Here is a 22044-nt window from a genome sequence, read left to right on the forward strand (position 1 = left end):
TAGAAAAGATTGATACCTAATACGGTCTGTCAATGCCTCGTGTCTTCCTTGTCTTTACCGCTACAATGTTTTCAACTGCATTTTGCTTGACCTGTCTGCACTCTTTCACTTTTAACCTTTCATCGTTGATCACCTGGAGACTGAAGGTAGTGTCGCTCCCTTATACGTTAACTTGCTTTTTCTGTCCCCTCTTCACCCTCTTCACCCTGCTTCTTTGTAGTAGAGCTCTGACTAGGATTTGCCTGCAGGTAATCTAAAACACCTATTACTTGGAGGTTGGTGAATCATCCATCCAATGTATTGTGTCTGGTACTTTGCTGCCATTTGGGGAATCAATTTTTGTCGTGCAGTTTTTTTTACCCCCCACTCGGCCAAAATGAACATCCGACCATGCCTTTCCTAAATGGTTCACTGTTTGGATGCTTCTGTTTTTTGCCTTCACAACTTCATTTCCCAAGCCCCCCTTCCACAGTTGTACTTGGTGGTACATTCCATTTGTCTGTGTATTGCAAGTGCTTTGCTGTCGGCTAGGCTACAGTTTGTTCATTGTTGTTTGGCTTGGTGTTCTCTGTTTATTGGTACAACGTAAGCATTCGCTCATTACACTGCCTCTTCTCTGTCAACAGGAATGAGTCCCTTAGACCGGCCCAGGTCTACGTCTGTGGGTCTCCTCATCGAATCGTCCGCCACGGATCAACTGAGCTTCTCAGCCCCTTCAAAGACATGCACGGATAGAATCACACAGCGCAGCAAATCAGTAGACACCTCTCATCTTGTCATCGGTGAAGAGGAGGGAAGAAGCAGAGAAGAACAATCACAGGATCTTCCCAATCAACGGAAGATGCTGGGGTGCGGGTTCCCAGGGACACAGAGGATGTGCGGGAGGTCACCGTTTGGGGGCTCTCAGAGGAGGCGGCAAAAGATGGAGACGTCTTCGGACAGCACCACCTACACAGTAGCACCTAGCACCACCTTCTCGTCCTCCTCTTCCGCCCCCTTCTCTGGGACTCCCCTGAGCCCGGTGAACATGGACCGCTCCAATCTGCGGAGCCCCAACTCCCTGCAGGACAGTACCATCTCGAGGCTCATCTACGCTGTATCCTTAGGCAACGAGAACGACACCCGTGGCTCCATTTCCGCTCTGATTGGTCAATTTGACAACACTGTTGATCAAAGCAATCATTCGACCACCTCTAATGGTGGAACGAAAAGTGAACATCACAGGCTTAATGGCTTCCTCAACCTTTCCGTTCAAAATTGTAGCACTCCGAATCAGTCCAACATCCCACACAAAGGGTTGCAGGAGTACATGTCTCCTCTTTGCATGGGTTCATCAAATGGCCAAAACAACATAAAAGGTCCAATCAGTCCTCAAAAGGCTCAAAAGTCTGACTCTCCAAATACAAGACTCTATTCACCCCGGAAGATCTCCCAGGCTGACCCACCTGCACCTCCTGCTCCGTCCTCCTTCCACAGCCCCGAGACGACGGAGCAGGAGGAGGTTTACACCATTCTCGATGAGGAGGTGCTGTCCCCTACCTCTGTGTACAATCTGAAGAAACAGACCGTTAATTTCCAGGCCCTGGACATGAGAAGCACTCCCAACGGCATGGGCTCCTCCCCGACCAAGGCGTCCCGAGGTTTGGGGACAGAGGGCGGCATGGGGCGGTGTGTTGACCAGGAAGAGAGCGGAGGCCATCCTCTGGAGGTAGAGGAAAGTGTGTATGAAGAGGTGTACGACCCAGCGGGCCCCATCCTAGAACCGGGCCACGGGGCGGCATGTAGCTACAACGGCTACTCTGTGGATCGTCCCACGTCACAGTTTTCCCGCGACATGGCTGGGTGTGGTTATAAGGAGGTGGAGATAAACGTTGACGAGGATCCTCTGGAAAGAATGCTGCCCCCTTCACGGCATGTCCACGTGCTTACCAGCCCGACGAAACGTCACGCTATCTATCAGAACAACGACTCGGCTCAGTTGCACCGTTTGCCCCAGATACCGCCTACATCCTCTTATAACGCTCACCAAAGCTCGCCACACAAATCTCAATATTCTCAACATTCCTCCCCTGTGTCCAAACCTTATTTTCAGCAGCCGCAACACAGCCAGCTTGTTTCAAACTCCCAGCCGTCCCTTTATCAAAGGTCAAACAATTCTCAAATTTTAATGACACAGAGTCCCCTTCGCCAGAACAGCTACCCATCTCCGCAGTGTAAACCAGAGTCCTACGTCAACAACAACAAAGACTTTGCTAAACAGAGAAACTACAATGGCAGCAATGGCATGAATGGCTTCCACAGGGAGACAGGCAACACAATAGAGAGGGAGTTGGTAGGACACTTCCAGAGCAGCCCTTCTGCCTCTGAGATTCTCCCTGCCAAGTCAGTGGTATCTCGCGTTCTCTCCAGAGAAAGAGCCATGTGTTCGCCCACCCCTTATTTCGACGGGGCACACGGCCAGCTGGATACGGACTGTTACACGCCTGAATCTCACTACATCAACTTCACGAGTCCAAGCCAACTGCAGACACCCAGACAAACCTCCTCTCCACGGGAAGTGTGTGCCCATCTCAACGCCACGCAGCGGTGTCGGCCTGACGCCACACGGCCTCCCTCAGAGCCGTGCTTAGAGCTGTTCCCATCACTTCCCCAGTCTGGCCCAGTGAGCGGCCAGGCATCCGGTCCCAGCAAATCCAAATCCCTGGGAGACCTGACATCGGAGGACATCTCCTGCAACTTTCAGAGTAAATACCACATCATCAGCCGCAGTTTCATCACCCCCCACATGAGGGACCGCAAGAGGATGGGGACACTGGGGCGCCCCGCGCCCCCAGCACAGTCTTCCGACCCTCTGACCCAGCAGCTACGCAGGCTGTTGAACCTCGACGTCGTCGAGTGCGAAGAGTCCATTCCCGGGACGGAGCCTCCACAACCGCTTCAGGCCACCCAGCGACCGCCCTCTCCACCGCAGCCCCGGGACACGGCCGTGTCCTCCGCCCACGGCGTGGACGTGGACGGCTCGCCACCACCACTCACCCGCCGGCTGTCCTCTCGCAGCCAGAGCCGCGTGCGCCACATCAACAGCCGCGCCCGCGAGAGGCAGCAGGAGGCGCTCAAGCCGCGGTCGGAGCCGGGGGGCAACGGCGGGAGCGGCGGCGGGAGTGGCGGTGGTGGCGGCGTCGGTGGTTGCGTCGGCGGGGTGGTGCTGCGCAGCAAACCCGTGTCGCAGACACCGGCAGCAAACAGGCACTCCACGGGCTCCTACATCGCTGGGTACCTGGGGCAGCTGGAGGACAGGGGTCTGCCGGAGGGGTCCTGTGCCACGCTGCAGCAGGGATATGCCGACCGCTACGGGGACGGGTACTATGGTAACTACTCACATCCGACGCCGGTGGAATCTTCCTACGCCTCAACGGAGCCCGAGGTGTACTTCCTGCTCAGATTGTAGCGCCAACACCTGCGGGAATGAGAAGAAGAGGTGGACACGTACATACTTGAAGGAAGTGCAATTACACCGGAAATCCTCATCCACACACACACTTTTAGGTTTCCTTATTCTAAAGTGTATCCTTTGTACAATATAGCTGGTGGTATGTACAGTGTGTTATGGTTGGACCAGAAAGCATGTACTTCCTGTATGAGATGACCACAGTTCAATAAAGTGGGAGTTTTCATGGCGCCAACTGTCGTGGCAATGTAGCCTATTGTCTGTGTCCTGTTTGGTCTGTGAAAGTACTTTGAAATGCATTTTAGAATACTGCACAACACTGTTCGCTCTGTTTGTGTGATGTACTGTCAGATCGTCTGTACTGTTGAAGCAGATTTCTTGACCCTTCTATCTTTTGAATGTGAATTAAATTCAAACAGACACTTTTACATAACGGGGTCTATTTTATCAAAGATCTCCTTCAAGTCTTCCTTTTCAGTATTATTTCTAGATATATACTGGCTGTGTGTAAATATTTCAGTTTTGTTTCCCATGATAGAATTGATTTGGCGACGGTTTCTTGTTAAGAATGGCCTGCAAATGTTTTAGTTTTCTGCATGTAGACTGGACATCTCGAGCATGACTATGCACAAACCTATTCAGTTGATGTTGCGTTGCCCGTCTAGAATAACCTGGAACAATGTGTGAAATAAAGACACAGACTTGCTTGCATTAGGTGCAATACAGTACATAGACTTGCTTGCCTATAGTATGTTCATTTTTACGTAGGAATCAAAAACACTGTATTAATCATTGTATTTTTATAATTACTTTGATACTGACTGCATAAATACGTCAATCCTTGGAAGTGGTAACTTGACTTGTATATAACACTACATTGAGGTATAAGGTATGAGGTATAGATACGCATACAGGAGACGCAGGAAGCAAATACAGAGTTTTAGACTGGGCGAAGCTGCAGTTTTTTGTAATATTTTTTTCAGTGTTGGACCTATCGTCTGTGTATTATTACTCATTAGAGTACTATGGGCATTTCCCTACAAATGCAATAAAATATCAAATCACTTGATTTGAGGAAAACAATGATGTATCCTTGTCTGTATTGTCCTTTGCAAAAGAATGTCATAAATACATACACAAATTTAGAATATAAATTATTTTAAGTCTTTATTATGACAACCATGGGAATGGTGGGCTATATGTTATTATATCAAATGTTATAATTTATTTAATGTGATACAATCCTACTAATACCTAATGAATAACCAACTGGATAGCTTTACGCCAATTAAAACTCAATTTAAAATTGGAAAATACAATCTGCTTATAATTAGAATAGATAACTAATTGGCAGAAAAAACAAAGCTTGAACTTGGACATAATTTCCTCTAGAGTTCCTCTGTTCAGGGCGTGTAATTGGTTTTAATTGCTTGTAATATTATTTTGATAGTCAGACTACTAATGGCACACCTGGGGTTGTAGTCATGAATTCCCCTAATGTAGGGAACGGTCTGATGTAATACTATAGGATCAAAACAAGTATAGTATTAAGCATTTATCAATCAATGTTTATTTGCCCGGAACAGAAAGGACACCCACTTTTTACTTATCTATATGTTGTTTACTTACAAGCACACACACACACACACACACACACACACACACACACACACACACACACACACACACACACACACACACACACACACACACACACACATCCTTGCACACACACAAGGATGTGTGTGTGCTTGGGGTCATTCTAGCATTGTTTTTCAAGCACTCTGGAAAGGTTTAATTTGAATGTGTAATAATACTGTGTGTGCTTGAATGTGTGTACATGCATGTTTGTGTGTGTGCATGAATGTGCATGTGTATGGCTGTCCCTCAGCCCTCCGTTTCCTCATCGCGACCTTGGTTTCCAGGAGTCAAATGGTAACCTAGAGTGCCTTGAGTTCAGTGGTGGGCTTTGCAGTTGTCTTAGGCTACATAGGCTTCCTAGCCTGCCTCCTACTTGCTTTCCTGGCTAGGAAACTACATGATAACTTCAATGAGGACAAGCTCATCAGCTGATCTGCTGTGTTGTCTGGGTGGCCTTCGTCCCAGCCTACATCAGCTCTCCAGGGAAGTACACTGTGGCTGTGGAGATCTTTGCCATCCTGGCTTCTAGTTATGGCCTGGTGCTGTGCATCATCCTCCGGAGGCCTGAGAGAAATACCAAGAAACAGCTGATGGCCAAATTAAAAAATGGAAACAGATGGATAGTTTGCTGAACAATGTCTGAAGTACATCAAACCAATCAAAAACAGACCAAATAATGACTTAATAATTTCCATAATAAAATAAAAATAATAATAATAAAGCTTTATTGCTGACACAGGTCCATATAACACATCATATAATATAAGTAGTATAAAAAAGAGGTACGAAAATTGCATATTAGCCTATAGGATATACAGGCTATTGCACCAATGCCATCTTAACCTAGAAGTGAATCTATAGCAGCTTTTCAGAGGGCTGACTAGGGCTTCAATTATTTGGTTCTCTGACTTGTCCAGGCGACACATAAAACTAAACATCAGTTGTCTTAAGAGTGCCTCACAGGTTGGCACAAATAATTGGCACTATGCCACCTAGGGACACAAAGCAGCAACCTCATTGCATCATTGTATGCTACTTTGAGCCTATGCATACTAGAGCACATAGAAAACTTCCTTATAAGCATGTTAACTTGAGAATAAATTTTACAGCACTGTCTGTAAAGGTTTTTGTCATCAGTCCAGTCATTGGATATGACATGACCTAGGTATTTAATTTGATTGATTGTATTGTAGTATGTGAGTATTATGATTAATCAACACTGCAAAACACTGTAACAAAATAGTTATTAATAAATAAAATTATTTATTAATAAATACTCAATCTGAGTAAATGCTTTTACTAACTGGTTTTCCTGCACCAGTTAAGCTTCAAAGAAGGTAAAATATATAAAGACAAAAATTGTCCTTTGAATTTATTCTGTTGCATGACATTTCCCAATGTATATTTGATATCTACATCATTTTTAAAATGGCCACGATGTAACTCCTTTTTAGCTAGTAACACGTTTAAAGTATTTTCATTGGACATATGCCCTTTATCAATTACAGATGAGCAATGATAAATCATTGTGAACAAGAATATGTTTTGAAGTGAATCCTTATTTTACAATAAACACATACACAAATGTAATTTCTTGACGCACTTCTGCCGTTGTGATTGTATTTATTATTGCAGATAACATTGGCTCTACCTTATACTAGAGTCCACTAGAGGGTGGTAGCACAGCTACTCCTTTCTGTCAAGTTCAGAACGACAAATAACATAATAGAACAATAACACGTTTCCATGCAACCAACTAGCTTGTGGGAACGAGTTAGAAAGAGGAACCCATGCCTATTAGCCAGAGTTCATCGAGGATGGAACCAGCAACCCTCCAGGGGCCAGGGAATATGCTCTGACCCTGGGGTTAGGCCTACTTAACATTTCAAATGTACAGGCTGCTTAACAATGGTATTTCATTACAGTTCTAGAGACTGTAGATATGTTATTGAGTGTAGCTCAATTGAGGAAGCCTGGCATGGAAAGGCCATACTGGTCTTGGTGATCAATTCATTGCAACCGTCTCCTTGCCTCACTCATTATTGGTACAATTCGTTATATCATTTGAAAAAAATGAGTAGAGCATTTCATAAATATTAAAATTGTTATATTTATATTGTCGTTATATATTTGGCTGTTGCAAGGATTTTACATTTCTAATATGAACGTCGATCAAATCACAAGAGTACATAAGGTTATTAGAACATAACGTTGCTCTTTTTACACCATAGCTAAGAATGACACCATAGCCAATGTAAAACAGGCCAAACCCTGAAGAAAGAATCTACTGATTGGTTACCAGCTGTCCCAGGCTTCCACCAATCACAACAATATAATGAATCAATAATTGGCTCTATTCCATTGACCTGTTGCTGACTGAAAAACATTGAAACAATGCAACATGAAAACATGTTTTGTATTCAAGGACACACACCCTTTCCCACCTGTGATGCAACTTGATGAGGGTATAATTGTGTGTAATTGCCTGGAAATTAAAGGCAATTCAGGTAAGAAACAAGCGCACCTGTGGCTCTCACCCAGATCTCCTCCCTGATGGATCCTCTGAGGAATGACTAGTTTACTGTAGCCATAACTGACTTGTTATCTTTTTTTTTTCCAAATGTTTTCCAAATGTCCCGAACTGTTTACCTGCAGCATTGCGTATCTCAGCTGTGTTAGTTTCCATGTCAGCTAGAGCGTGCTGTCACGTAGCTCAGAGGCAATGTTGCACAGTGTTTGTTCCATGTGGTAAACTTGCTGTGCTCTGATTGGCCATGTAGAGGAAAAGTTCCCAAGGCTGTTGAGTCTGAACTCTCTGGTAAGATTTATTTGACAGGTTTAAATAATATCTATAATAATATCAAACTATATAATTTTTTCAACTATGACAATCATCTCAAATAGTGTTCATTTCCTCCCTAAATCTAACCATAAATTTCAACAGGAACCAATTATTTTGTCTCAGCTCTGAGCCAAGGGCTTTAATTTGTTCCCTTTCATTTTCTATTGTTTCTTCAACAGTTGGTAGATCAGGTTGAGATCTGGTGAGTTTGAAGGCCATCACATCTGTATCACATAATTTGTATACTCCTCAAACCATTCAGCGACCCCTCGAGACAACCCCCATCATGATAGAGTTTCTTCATCTTAGGGAAAGGTCAGGCCTACCATGGCCTACCATGTTTGCGATTGTCGATGCCGGTCATTTTATACACGACAGTCACTGCCCCCTAGAGGTTGTTTTGCGTAACATCCATAACAACGCTGAAACGAAGGTATGAAGGGTAGGCCCAGAGACGTTTAGTAGTGGTGGATTTCATGATTCGTTTTAAAGAATCAGTTTGCGTCGGTCAGTTCGCCAAGAAGAGTAGTTCGTTCGTTCGTTCGTTCGTTCGCATTTCCGGTAGCGGTGAATCATGATTCTCAGTCACTGAGTCGGTCAGACTCGCCTCCTCCCTCGTTCTCGTTCAAACGAATCGCGAATGCACGTTCTCAGCCAAGTCAGTCAGACTCAGCGTCTCTCTCGTTCTCATTCTCAAACGAATCACGATCATGCAATGGTGCAAACGGTCATCAATCAACACAACATTAACTAAGTTCCTTTTAGCTGAGGAGCGCTTCATGTTCGGAATCGGGATGTTGTTGCCCGGCTGACTCGTGACTTCTCAGTCCTCGAGTCTTCACCACTAAACACAGTCAGTGAACGAACGGCGACTCGCGAGTCAGCGCGACTCAGCAACTAGTGGGTGGAGCTGGGAGTCGAGTCTCGGCGAACAAACGAGACGAACCACGACGAACGTGAGCGGCAAATCAGGTCGGTTCGTTCGTTTTAAAGAGTCGTTCGTTCGAACTGATTCGTTCGTGAACGAGCCACCACTAACGTTTAGTACGGACGGACGAATTTCATCCGGATCCGGGGGTATGAGGCGGCCTTAAGGCCTGACTCCTGGTGCTTTAAGCACACTATGACGTGGTGTGAAATGGCATCAGAGAATCGGCACATGGGTGCCGGGATCCGTATTGGGAGGATGGTTTAGTGGGGTAAATATCACTCCCGATGCCTGAAGAACACTGAAACTGCCGGCCTAAAGTGCTGTGGAGTCAGGAAGCCGCGTATAGGGCGTCTACATGACTCGAGACACGAGAGTTGTAACAGTGTAAATTCCTAAATAAATTGAAGTAAGGTGGAACTATGTCTCCCCATATTGACAGATGATTACTAAACGATAACAAAAACACCATGCCATGTGGGGTCAAAATGTACAAGCCCTATTAGTAGCATGGTTAAGAGCATTCCATTTCCGGTGTTGCTGATGAAAAACTGTATGGATTCAGAGAACTGGTTTTACTTCAACAATCATTAAAATGGGATCACTAACGGCAAATGCATTGGGAAATATTATGGGGCTAGAAAGTTCTTGAGCTGAAAGTTGATGAATATCGCTTAATATCGCTTCATACTACAGGCCCACTCTACTGTGACTTGTAGGTGCTAACAAATGGGACTCATAACTCCATCAGACCAAGGGAAGCAGCAAGTTAATATAGTGTAGATATGAACACATCATCAATAAAATAATGAGGATTAGGCACCATGATGCACATTTCAGATAAGATATACTTTATTAATAGCAGAAAGCAAATTCAATTATTATTTTGAAATTTGATTTTCTACTGGTCACACACAATTATTGAGTTACTCACTTTATTATCAACACAATACTGATCACAAAAAAAAGCCTAAATGGCTTATTCTAATTGCTAAGGACTCAAAGATAAATTATTGATGATCTCTAGCTTCTGAAGGGAGTGGTTTTCACAGCTAGACGACATGAATGTCATCTTGTTTTCCAAGCCTCCAGCACAATGCTTCCCAACATTTATAAAACCCAGCTCAGCAGTTAGGGTTGATAGAGACTCAGGGTATGTTACATTAGCTACGGTTGCCTGCCATGTCTAATTCAGCAAAAGATTTAACACTTTTTTGTTTGTTTGGGGGTAAGAATGAATCTGCTTGTACTGAATTGTGAGATTATTATTTCGTGGCATTCTCTTCGTTGGGCTTTAGGCATCGATTATATAACCTAATCCAATATTTTTTATTATGATATACATCTGCTGCAAACAGTTTTTCTACACTCTGCATTTAAGTTAAAATCATAGTTGACATAATTTGACATTGAGTCTCCAGTCTCAGTAGTGCTCCTTGATGTTATTGACAACCGGTCCGCCCATGTCTTGGGTGTCTCTGCTCCTGACTGCGTGGTCCTCCAGGGCTCCCTCCCTGCTTCTTGTTGTGATGGTGAGCAGGGATGTGGGGCTCAGGGTGGGTCTGGAGGGGGTGCAGACCTCCATGTGTTCTCGCTGGGGCCCAAGAGTGCAGGAGTTAAACCAGGGTCAGGATGGAGACGTTGTCATCGGAGGGCTCTTTAACATTCATTACAAACCGTCGTTTATAGCCCAGGAATTCATTAAGTCTCCGTTCTACAATCCATGCACTGGGTAAAGGCACTTATCACGTTGTATAATTGAATGTTTAATAAATGTTGTTTATACATTCATCAATCAGATATATGCTGAGAATCTGTCTGTTCTTCTTCGACTACAGAATTATGGGCATTGATCTGAAGAATGCTCTACAAGAATACTTTATTGATCCCTCCTTATTTCTACTGTATTTAACTTCTTCCCGGTCTTATTAGGTTGGAGGTAGAGACACTGAAGGCTGCCTATGCCATGGAGTTTGCAGTGAAAGAAATCAACAGAAACCCTGTCATTCTGCCTGGTGTGAAGCTGAACTTCCGAATCCTTGACTGCTGTGGCCTACACCCCTGGGTGCTGCATGGAGCATTCTCACTGGTTGGGGGACAGAGGGAGAGTTGTGACTCCACAGCCATCCTGCCACAATCAAATGTATCTGGACCATCTTCAGCTATGAGAGGTACAATGACAGATTGGTATGATGAGGTCTCCTCCTCATGTATTGTTGAATGATTTTCTGTCTGTACTTTATATGCATCAGGGGGCCCGTCTGTACCGCTGATCATTGGTGCGCCTTCTTCTACAACAGCAATAATACTGTCTAGGACACTGGCCTCTCTCTCTGTTCCAGTAGTGAGTTTCACCATCAATAATATAGGAGGAACAATGAATTCTATTTTCGAGTTTGATTATGACAGTTTACTTCAACAATTGATTCAAGTCTATGCTATCTACCTTTTATGTTTCACCCATTAAGATTAGCTACCTTGCTAGCTGTCCCTGTCTTAGCGACAGACATCGGTTTCCTAACTTCTTCAGGACCATTCCCAGTGACGTCTACCAGGCTAAGACCATGGCACGACTTGTAATACTCTTCAACTGGACTTGGATTGGAGCAGTTATTTTAAACAATGACTATGGTCATCTGGCAATTCAGGTTATTACTTTTATTATTACTTTTTAGAAAATGTTTTATTTGTATCAATGTTATAGAAAGTTTTGATAAGAATCCTTGATAATTTGAGAATATCATTTGATATATTCAGCTTTCTTGCTATTTTCAGACATTTCAGGAAGAGATTGAGGGATCAGGGGTGTGTTTGGCGTTTCTAGAAACTCTAAGCAGGGAGACTATTGAGGAAGATGCAAAACGTGCAGCCACAACTATTCAGCAATCGACTGCAAGAGTGATACTGATCTTTGCCTGGTACACAGAAGTGAGGGAGTTGCTTCTTCAACTGGCCAAGAGAAACGTGAGAGGCTAATATGAAATATCCAAATAAATTTGTGAAAAGAAATGCTTCATAATTTTCTGTTTGTTGAATGACGTTCTCTTCTCTCTTTGTAGGTGACTGATAGACAGTTCCTAGCCAGTGAGGGTTGGAGTACTAGCAGTGATCTTTTACAAAATGTTGCCATTTTGAATGTGGCAAATGGTGTGTTAGGTGTTGCTATTCGAAGTGCAAGGATACCAGGATTTAAAAGTTTCCTCCAGGGATTAAAACCCTCAAATCGCCCTGCCGATTTACTTCTACGGGAATTCTGGGAAAAGGAGTTTGAATGTAGCCTTTCAATGACACTGTCAAATCCTCAGTCCATGTCTGACAGTTCAACTACAAATATCTCGACTGCTTCTCATGCCAACAGGTCTCCACTGTCAGCTTCCATACCGCTGTGCAGTGGCAGAGAGACACTTGAGGGCGTACAGAATATTTTTACTGACACTACCCACTTAAGGGTCGCATATAATACCTACCTGGCTGTGTATGCTGCAGCCCACGCTCTGCACAGCCTTCTGTCATGCCCAGATAAAGACAATTCCCCAAGAGACAACAGCTCTACCTGTAGCTCACCTTATAACATTACACATAAAGAGGTATAATAAACTTGACACCAAGCATGATTTTCATAGTGTGGGGATTTAAAATTAGATGGATGAGGCTGTAAAATTTGGGCACATTTGTTTCGCATACTATTTAATTTTATTTGAAATAGGTCTCGATAAAGTTTTTATCAAACTAGGTTATCCTACTGATGACCATTTGTTGTTCTTAGTTGTTAGAGCACCTGAACAAGGTGAACTTCACTACTCCAAACGGGGAGGAGTTCTTCTTCCAAGGAGCCGACATCCCAGCTGCTTATGACCTGGTCAACTGGAAGACCACCCCTGATGGGTCACTGAAACTAGTTCTGATTGGTCGAGTGGATGGCTTGGAATTACACTTGAACAAAACATCTATTCAGTGGACTACAGGCTCCAGTCAGGTAGTCAAAGTGACAGCCATCTTAAACAGGAAAATGATACAATAACAATCAAATATTAACACGTGACTCATTGAGTTAATTTAATTCTTTAGGTGCCTATTTCTGTATGCAGTGAGAGCTGCCCCCCAGGAACCCGAAGAGCCAATAGGAAAGGAGAGCCTGTCTGCTGCTTTGACTGTATCCCCTGTACTGATGGAGAGGTCAGCAATGTGACTGGTAAGGGACAAAAACGCAATTGGTGTGTTTCAGGAAACAAATTCTACTGCACAATAGTGTAGGTTAATGTCTTTTCCCATTGCCTTTTCTGTATGACCCTCTCAGGTTCCCATCAGTGCAGGCAATGTCCTGTTGAGTTCTGGTCCAATACTGCACACACTGCCTGTATTCCACGCAAAGTGGACTTCCTGTCTTTTAATGAGACAATGGGAATCGTCCTGACAACTGGAGCTGTGTCTGGTGTTGTGGTCACTACAGCTGTTTTTGTCATCTTTTTGTGCTACCATAACACTCCTGTGGTGAGGACTCAGTGCATAATCAATATTTTACCTTGAAACAATAACTTAGTCATGCTAACCATGTTGTCTCTCATATTCCACCTCCATGTTTTACCTTGGATCAATCATTTTACTTCATGTTAACCGTGTTGTCTCTCATATTCCATTTCCATGTTTTACCTTGGACCAATCGTTTTACTTCATGTTAACCATGTTGTTTCTCATAATCCACCTCCAGGTGCGTGCAAATAACTCAGAACTGAGCTTCCTGCTCCTCCTGTCACTCAAGCTCTGCTTCCTGTGTGCGCTGGTGTTCATTGGTCGTCCCTCCGTGTGGTCCTGCCGCCTACAGCAGGCAGCTTTCGGGATCAGCTTTGTCCTCTGCGTCTCCTGCCTTCAGGTGAAGACCATAGTGGTCCTGGCTGCTTTCCGCTCAGCTCAGCCAGGAGCTGGAGGCCTGATGAAGTGGTTTGGTCCTGGCCAGCAGAGAGGCAGTGTCTGTTTCTTCACCTGCATACAGGTGAGCATTATTTACAACATAAGCCATCATAAACATTTACAGTGTGTGAGATATATTGAGGTGTATGTGTTTTTTTAAACTAGGTGATCATCTGTACTATATGGCTGTCCCTCAGCCCTCCTGTGCCTCATCGTAACCTTGGTTTCCAGGGGTCAAAGGTTAACCTAGAGTGTGCCATGAGTTCAGTGGTGGGCTTTGCAGTTGTCTTAGGCTACATAGGCTTCCTAGCCTGCCTCTGTCTCCTACTTGCTTTCCTGGCTAGGAAACTACCTGATAACTTCAATGAGGCCAAGTTCATCACCTTCAGCATGCTGATCTTCTGTGCTGTCTGGGTGGCCTTCATACCAGCCTACATCAGCTCTCCAGGGAAGTACTCTGTGGCTGTGGAGATCTTTGCCATCCTGGCTTCTAGTTATGGCCTGCTGCTTTGTATCTTTGCTCCAAAGTGCTTCATCATCCTCCTGAGGCCTGAGAGGAACACCAAGAAACAGCTGATGGGCAGATAGGAAAATGTGCATATACACAAGGGTAGGCAGCAAATTAATCCTAATTTCATGGATTTCAAGGGACACAAAAAGTAGACTCCAAAGAGCAAAATGTTAAAGGTGACATATTATGATGTTTTTCCAACAAGTAAACATAGTATATGAGTTCCAGAAAACATGTCTTTGAAGCTGTTTGCTGGAAATAGCTTTTAGGAAAAAAAATCTCACCTACCGCTATTCTTCTCTGTTTCAGTCCCTTCAGAATGTGCTGTTTCTGGTATCTGTAGCTTTAATGCAAATGAGCTGCTGCCCATTGCATACAAATGAGCTGTCATGCTACAGTCACGCCTCTTGCACACTACCTCCGTCAATGGACGCATCTCATTGACTTTGCATGGGGCGCCCTCGAAATGCATTGTGGGTACGTCCATGAGGTCGGCTCCGTGGCTGGCGTCAAAAGTTGAGAAATGTTAAACTTTTCAGGCAGCGACGGAACCGTCAGCCAATAAAATCGCGTTATGTAAATATACGCAAGTGCACTGTCCAATGAAATCACCTTGTAATACAACCCGGGAAAACACAGGGATGCGTCAAAAAGCCCCCATCCGTCGATGGACAGAGGTAGTGTGCAAGAGGCGTCATGCGTCCGTTGACAGATCTCATTGACATTGCATAGGGCGCTCTCGAAATGCATTGTGGGTCTGTCCGTCAAGTCGGCTCCGTGGCCTGCGTCAAAAGTTGAGAAATGTTCAACTTTTCGGGAAGCGACGGGTCCGTTGGCCAATCAGATCACGGTTATGCAAATACACTAGTGTGCGCTACTTGGACTCTGTCCAATGAAATAGACCTCTGAAGAATAAGTCCCGCCTCCGAGGCTCCGGTTCCCTCGGTCAAATGTCTATGGGAAATAACATGGGGTTTTTGAATGATTGTGCATAGCAAACTCTGTAGGTGGTGAAGAAGGAAAAGATCTCAAGCATGCGCAGAACGCAATTCAGTGCATAATCCAATCCCATTCCGTAAATGCATGCTTAACTCGACGATAGCCGTTTCTCAATTTGCGTTCTCGTGTGTACTTGTGTACTTGCGTTCTCGTGAAACGTCATCAGTTGTAGCCCAAGTACTGTTCCAATTCCAAGTACGCGAGTACAGTCGTAAAACCCGGAAGTGTTCTCGATGAGGCCTTTCTACCGAGGATGCATCGGATATCTTTTCATTAATATTCATTCAAAATATTAACAAACTATTTTAAAATGAAAGAGGCTGGGGCTTAGTTTTATATAATTAGTTTATATTGTTCAGTAGTATTTATCTGCCTACATGAGGACATAAAGCAGTTAACAGAGCTGAGGTGGTGACGTCATCGAGTGCGCTGCTGTTCCAATTGCAGGTGCGTACTCGTGTCCTCGGAAGTCTGTACTTCGAAGTCCGGACTTGCCAAGTACGTAAGTCTGCGAGTACGTAGTCTGTGTACTTGGTATTGAGAAACGGCTGATGAATCGAATTATCTAGGGGTCTTAATTCGACTATGAAAAACCCAATTCGATTCAATTTTAGCTTGACTAAGGTGTATACATGCATTTTAGTAATCCAATCATAGTTGGAATAACTCAATAATTCGAATTTCTTGAGTATCATGTAAACGCACTGAATGAGATCCGTCAATGGACGGATGTAGTGTGACCGCGCCGTGAATGTTACGTCAGAGTGAACCGCAATAATAATAATAATAATAATAATAATATATAATATATAGGTATCTATATAATATAACATCTAATATCATGGCTAAAAGCTATGTGTGCATCCGGATGATATTATGAATCATAAAGCCTGTGTTTGACGTTTCAAAGTTTGTATGTGGCAGTGCCAGAGACCCAAAACAACACCCTAAATCCCAGGAAAAGTGTTGTTTTCATAATATGTCCCCTTTAAATAATAAGCAAATATCTATATTCATTTTTGTGATGTATTATCTAACACGTTGTCAAATGTATTCCATCTTTATTGTTTTAATAATAATGTTTTGATTTCTTACGTCTTATTATCGCTAGTATTAGTTTCTTAAGATGTATGACTGTTTCTTAAGAGGGATCCTCCCGACCAAAGTGGCACAACCACATGTAACCTTTATTAAGTTATCTTTAGCTGGCAACAAAAATCAATATTTGTTTCTAATGTAATGTCATTACAATGTCATGATGTAATCAGAAAATAGTTCTATTGACTTATCAATTGTAATGATAACATAATACTAATTTATACCTCAAGAAAAGTATCTAGGCTGGAAAGTTTAAGTTTTATGTACCGACTTGGTTCAACACAATAGTGTTGCTGTTCTTTCAACTCTTATATTAAAGGATATTATGTTTTAGAAGTTGTTCTCTCAAGTTATTGAGTTCCCAATATTTTGCACTGCTTACAAAATGGCTTAAAAGTTAGAGATTTCAAAACATTGGTCCAAAAGCGTTCTGTGCAGTGTTATGATGTTTATAATGGATTCATTTTCTTACACACCAAGTTTGTAACCTGCTAATCACTCTGCGACATAATTGTTGTTTCTAAAGAGGAGTGGCTTTACATGTATGTAAATATATCGTCTTGTTTACGAAGCTTCCAGGCGTTACCAGATTTATAAAACCCAAAACCCCTTTTCTTCAATCTGATATTATTTTTTCGGAAAGATATGCATTGGCTGCATGTTATTTGTCCTTCTTTAAATTTTGCAATTCAGTTAAAATCATGGTTGACATTATTTGACATTGAGTCTCCAGTCTCAGTAGTGCTCCTTGATGTTATTGGCAACTGGTCCGCCCATGTCTTGGGTGTCTCTGCTTCTGACTGCGTGGTCCTCCAGGGCTCCCTCTCTGCTTCTTGTTGTGATGGTGAGCAGGGATGTGGGGCTCAGGGTGGGTCTGGAGGGGGTGCAGACCTCCATGTGCTCTCGCTGGGGCTCAAGAGTGGAGGAGTTCAACCAGGGTCTGGATGGAGACGTTGTCATTGGAGGGCTCTTTAACCTTCATTACCAACCGCCGGTTATAGACCAGGAGTTCATTAAGCCTCCGTTCTACAATCCATGCACAGGGTAAAGGCACTCATCATGTATGATTTGTATGTTTTAACAATCACCAATCTTATGCATTTTATGATCTGTCTGTTCTTCTTTAAATACTGAAAAATTCACTATTTATTTTCAAATCTAAATAGTGCGTGGTTGAGATAATTGCCGGTGGTAAGCCTCCTTTCTGTGGTTTTAGGTTTCAAGTGGAGACACTGAAGGCTGCCTATGCCATGGCGTTTGCAGTGGAAGAAATCAACAGAAACCCTGTCATTCTTCCTGGTGTGAAGCTGAACTACCGAATCCTTGACTGCTGTGGCCTACACCCCTGGGTGCTGCATGGAGCATTCTCGCTGGTTGGGGAAGAGAGGGAGAGTTGTAACTCCACAGCCATCCTGCCACAATCACATGTATCTGGACCATCTTCAGCTATGAGAGGTACAATGATTGGTATGATTAGGTCTCCTCCTCATGCATTGTTGAATGATTTTCTGTCTGTACTTTACATGCATTACTTTCATCAGGGGGCCCGCCTGTACCGCTGATCATTGGTGGGGCTTCTTCTACCACAGCCATAATACTGTCTAGGACACTGGCCTCTCTCTCTGTTCCAGTAGTGAGTTTCACCATCAATAATATTGGAAGAACATTGTATTCTATTTTTGAATTTGATTATGACAGTTTACTTCAACAATTGATTCAAGTCTATGCTATCTACCTTTTATGTTTCACCCATTAAGATTAGCTACCTTGCTAGCTGTCCCTGTCTTAGCGACAGACATCGGTTTCCTAACTTCTTCAGGACCATTCCCAGTGACGTCTACCAGGCTAAGACCATGGCCCGACTTGCCATACTCTTCAACTGGACTTGGATTGGAGCAGTCATTGTAAACAATGACTATGGGCGTCTGGCAATTCAGGTTATTACTTTTATTATTACTTTTTAGAAAATGTTTTATTTGTATCAATGTTAGAGAAAGTTTTGATAATAATCCTCTATCATTTGAGAAGATCATTTGATATATTTAGTTCTCTTGCTATTTTCAGACATTTCAGGAGGAGATTGAGGGATCAGGGGTGTGTTTGGCGTTTCTAGAAGCTGTAAGCAGGGAGACTATTGAGGAAGATGCAAAACGTGCAGCCACAACTATTCAGCAATCCATTGCAAGAGTGATACTGATCTTTTGCTGGTACACAGATGTGAGGGAGTTGTTTCTTCAACTGGCCAAGAGAAACGTGAGAGGCTATTATAAAATATCCAAATAAATTTGTGAAAAGAAATGCTTCATAATTTTCTGTTTGTTGAACGACGTTCTCTTCTCTCTTTGTAGGTGACTGATAGACAGTTCCTAGCCAGTGAGGCTTGGAGTACTAGCAGTGATCTTTTACAAAATGTTGCCATTTTGAACGTGGCAAGTGGTGTGTTAGGTGTTGCTATTCGAAGTGCAAGGATACCAGGATTTAAAAGTTTCCTCCAGGGCTTAAAACCCTCAAATCGCCCTGCTGATTTATTTCTACGGGAATTCTGGGAAAAGGAGTTTGAATGTAGCCTTTCATTGACACTGTCAAATCCTCAGTCCATGTCTGACAGTTCAACTACAAATATCTCGACTGCTTCTCATGCCAACAGGTCTCCACTGTCAGCTTCCATACCGCTGTGCAGTGGCAGAGAGACACTTGAGGGCGTACAGAATATTTTTACTGACACTACCCACTTAAGGGTCGCATATAATACCTACCTGGCTGTGTATGCTGCAGCCCACGCTCTGCACAGCCTTCTCTCATGCCCAGATAAAGACAATTCCCCAAGAGACAACAGCTCTACCTGTAGCTCACCTTATAACATTACACATAAAGAGGTATAATAAACTTGACACCAAGCATGATTTTCATAGTGTGGGGATTTAAAATTAGATGGATGAGGCTGTAAAATTTGGGCACATTTGTTTCACATACTATTTAAATTTATTTGAAATAGGTCTCATAAAGGTTTTATCAAACTAGGTTATCCTACTGATGACCATTTGTTGTTCTTAGTTGTTAGAGCACCTGAACAAGGTGAACTTCACTACTCCAAACGGGGAGGAGTTCTTCTTCCAAGGAGCCGACATCCCAGCTGCTTATGACCTGGTCAACTGGAAGACCACCCCTGATGGGTCACTGAAACTAGTTCTGATTGGTCGAGTGGATGGCTTGGAATTACACTTGAACAAAACATCTATTCAGTGGACTACAGGCTCCAGTCAGGTAGTCAACGTGACAGCCATCTTAAACAGGAAAATGATACAATAACAATCAAATATTAACACGTGACTCATTGAGTTAATTTAATTCTTTAGGTGCCTATTTCTGTATGCAGTGAGAGCTGCCCCCCAGGAACCCGAAGAGCCAATAGGAAAGGAGAACCTGTCTGCTGCTTTGAATGTATCCCCTGTACTGATGGAGAGGTCAGCAATGTGACTGGTAAGGGACAAAAACTCGATTGGTGTGTTTCAGGAAACTAATTCTACTGCACAATAGTGTAGGTTAATGTCTTTTCCCATTGCCTTTTCTGTATGACCCTCTCAGGTTCCCATCAGTGCAGGCAATGTCCTGTTGAGTTCTGGTCCAATACTGCACACACTGCCTGTATTCCACGCAAAGTGGACTTTCTGTCTTTTAATGAGACAATGGGAATCGTCCTGACAACTGGAGCTGTGTCTGGTGTTGTAGTCACTACAGCTGTTTTTGTCATCTTTTTGTGCTACCATAACACTCCTGTGGTGAGGACTCAGTGCATAATCAATATTTTACCTTGAAACAATAACTTAGTAATGCTAACCATGTTGTCTCTCATATTCCACCTCCATGTTTTACCTCGGATAATTCGTTTTACTTCATGTTAACCGTGTTGTCTCTCATATTCCATCTCCATGTTTTACCTTGGACCAATCGTTTTACTTCATGTTAACCGTGTTGTCTCTGATAATCCACCTCCAGGTGCGTGCAAATAACTCAGAACTGAGCTTCCTGCTCCTCCTGTCACTCAAGCTCTGCTTCCTGTGTGCGCTGGTGTTCATTGGTCGTCCCTCTGTGTGGTCCTGCCGCCTACAGCAGGCAGCTTTCGGGATCAGCTTTGTCCTCTGCGTCTCCTGCCTTCAGGTGAAGACCATAGTGGTCCTGGCTGCTTTCCGCTCAGCTCGGCCAGGAGCTGGAGGCCTGATGAAGTGGTTTGGTCCGGGCCAGCAGAGAGGCAGTGTCTTTTTCTTCACCTGCATACAGGTGAGAATTATTTACAACATAAGCCATCATAAACATTTACAGTGTGTGAGATATATTGAGGTGTATGTGTTTTTTTAAACTAGGTGATCATCTGTTCCATATGGCTGTCCCTCAGCCCTCCTGTGCCTCATCATAACCTTGGTTTCCAGGGGTCAAAGGTTAACCTAGAGTGTGCCATGAGTTCAGTGGTGGGCTTTGCAGTTGTCTTAGGCTACATAGGCTTCCTAGCCTGCCTCTGTCTCTTACTGGCTTTCCTGGCTAGGAAACTACCTGATAACTTCAATGAGGCCAAGTTCATCACCTTCAGCATGCTGATCTTCTGTGCTGTCTGGGTGGCCTTCATCCCAGCCTACATCAGCTCTCCAGGGAAGTACTCTGTGGCTGTGGAGATCTTTGCCATCCTGGCTTCTAGTTATGGCCTGCTGCTTTGTATCTTTGCTCCAAAGTGCTTCATCATCCTCCTGAGGCCTGAGAGGAACACCAAGAAACAGCTGATGGGCAGATAGGAAAATGTGCATATACACAAGGGTAGGCAGCAAATTAATCCTAATTTCATGGATTTCAAGGGACACAAAAAGTAGACTCCAAAGAGCAAAATGTTAAAGGTGACATATTATGATGTTTTTCCAACAAGTAAACATAGTATATGAGTTCCAGAAAACATGTTTTTGAAGCTGTTTGCTGGAAATAACTTTTAGGAAAAAAAATCTCAACCACTGCTATTCTTCTCTGTTTCAGTCCCTTTAGAATGTGCTGTTTCTGGTATCTGTAGCTTTAATGCAAATGAGCTGCTGCCCATTGCATACAAATGAGCTGTCACGCTACAGACACACTACATGCGTCCGTCAACAGATCTCATTGACATTGCATGGGGCGCTCTCGAAATGCATTGTGTGTCCGTCCGTTCTGTGGCCTGCGTGAAAAGTTCAGGAATGTTCAACTTCTCGGGCAGCGACAGATCCGTTTGCCAATCAGATTGTGGTTATGCAAATACACTACAGTGACGCTACTTAGACTGTCCAATGAAATCGCCTTTTCCGATACAACCCGGCAAAACACGTGGATATGTCAAAAAGCCGGCCGGCACATCTTCCACGCCCATGGACCCTGTGTAGAGCAGAAACTACTGCTACACGAAGCAACACTCTCCTTGCGACTACGGGATCCATTTTGCAATAACAACAACAAGCAGGAAGAAGCAGGAAAAAGCCAGCTTTAAGCTAGCCTAGTCCTAACTAGACCTTCATACTCATTTCATTCATAACGATGGTCTAGAACTGCTATAGAGACAAACGATTTCTCACTTGAAGGCGGGTGCTGTTGAAGTTTAAAATCTATTGGCTCTGCCCAGTGCCACTCCAGATCTGCCTTAACCAATCGCTAACGTTTGG

At 43.6% G+C, this 22044-nt stretch overlaps 3 protein-coding genes across 3 annotated transcripts in view; all 3 read left to right on the top strand.

Annotated features, from left to right (window-relative positions):
* The window catches only part of plch1 (phospholipase C, eta 1), a gene marked incomplete at both ends in the record, with an annotated part of 48769 nt that extends 45321 nt beyond the window's left edge, over nt 1–3448 (top strand). The window contains 1 exon segment of the mRNA XM_084467235.1: nt 627–3448. Coding sequence (XP_084323361.1) covers nt 627–3448 — 2822 coding nt within the window.
* A 4769-nt stretch (nt 3449–8217) lies between these two features.
* LOC311342397 (extracellular calcium-sensing receptor-like) lies at nt 8218–14355 on the top strand (the record flags this gene model as incomplete). Its single annotated transcript, XM_084467236.1, has 12 exons — nt 8218–8246; nt 10364–10591; nt 10792–11030; nt 11112–11203; nt 11328–11507; nt 11635–11823; nt 11919–12446; nt 12626–12835; nt 12928–13051; nt 13157–13350; nt 13568–13849; nt 13933–14355. 12 exons carry the CDS (start codon nt 8218–8220, stop codon nt 14353–14355), a joined length of 2718 nt encoding a protein of 905 aa, XP_084323362.1.
* A 2795-nt stretch (nt 14356–17150) lies between these two features.
* On the top strand, nt 17151–21159 carry LOC311342398 (extracellular calcium-sensing receptor-like; the record flags this gene model as incomplete). The annotated part of the gene is made up of 11 exons (XM_084467237.1): nt 17151–17419; nt 17592–17830; nt 17917–18008; nt 18133–18312; nt 18440–18628; nt 18724–19251; nt 19430–19639; nt 19732–19855; nt 19961–20154; nt 20372–20653; nt 20737–21159. The coding sequence occupies 11 exons, from the start codon at nt 17151–17153 to the stop codon at nt 21157–21159; spliced, it is 2730 nt and encodes a 909-aa protein (XP_084323363.1).
* Between the last annotated feature and the right edge of the window lie 885 nt (nt 21160–22044).

Source organism: Micromesistius poutassou, assembly GCF_964030765.1.
Source record: "Micromesistius poutassou genome assembly, chromosome: 4".
NCBI lineage: Eukaryota > Metazoa > Chordata > Actinopteri > Gadiformes > Gadidae > Micromesistius > Micromesistius poutassou.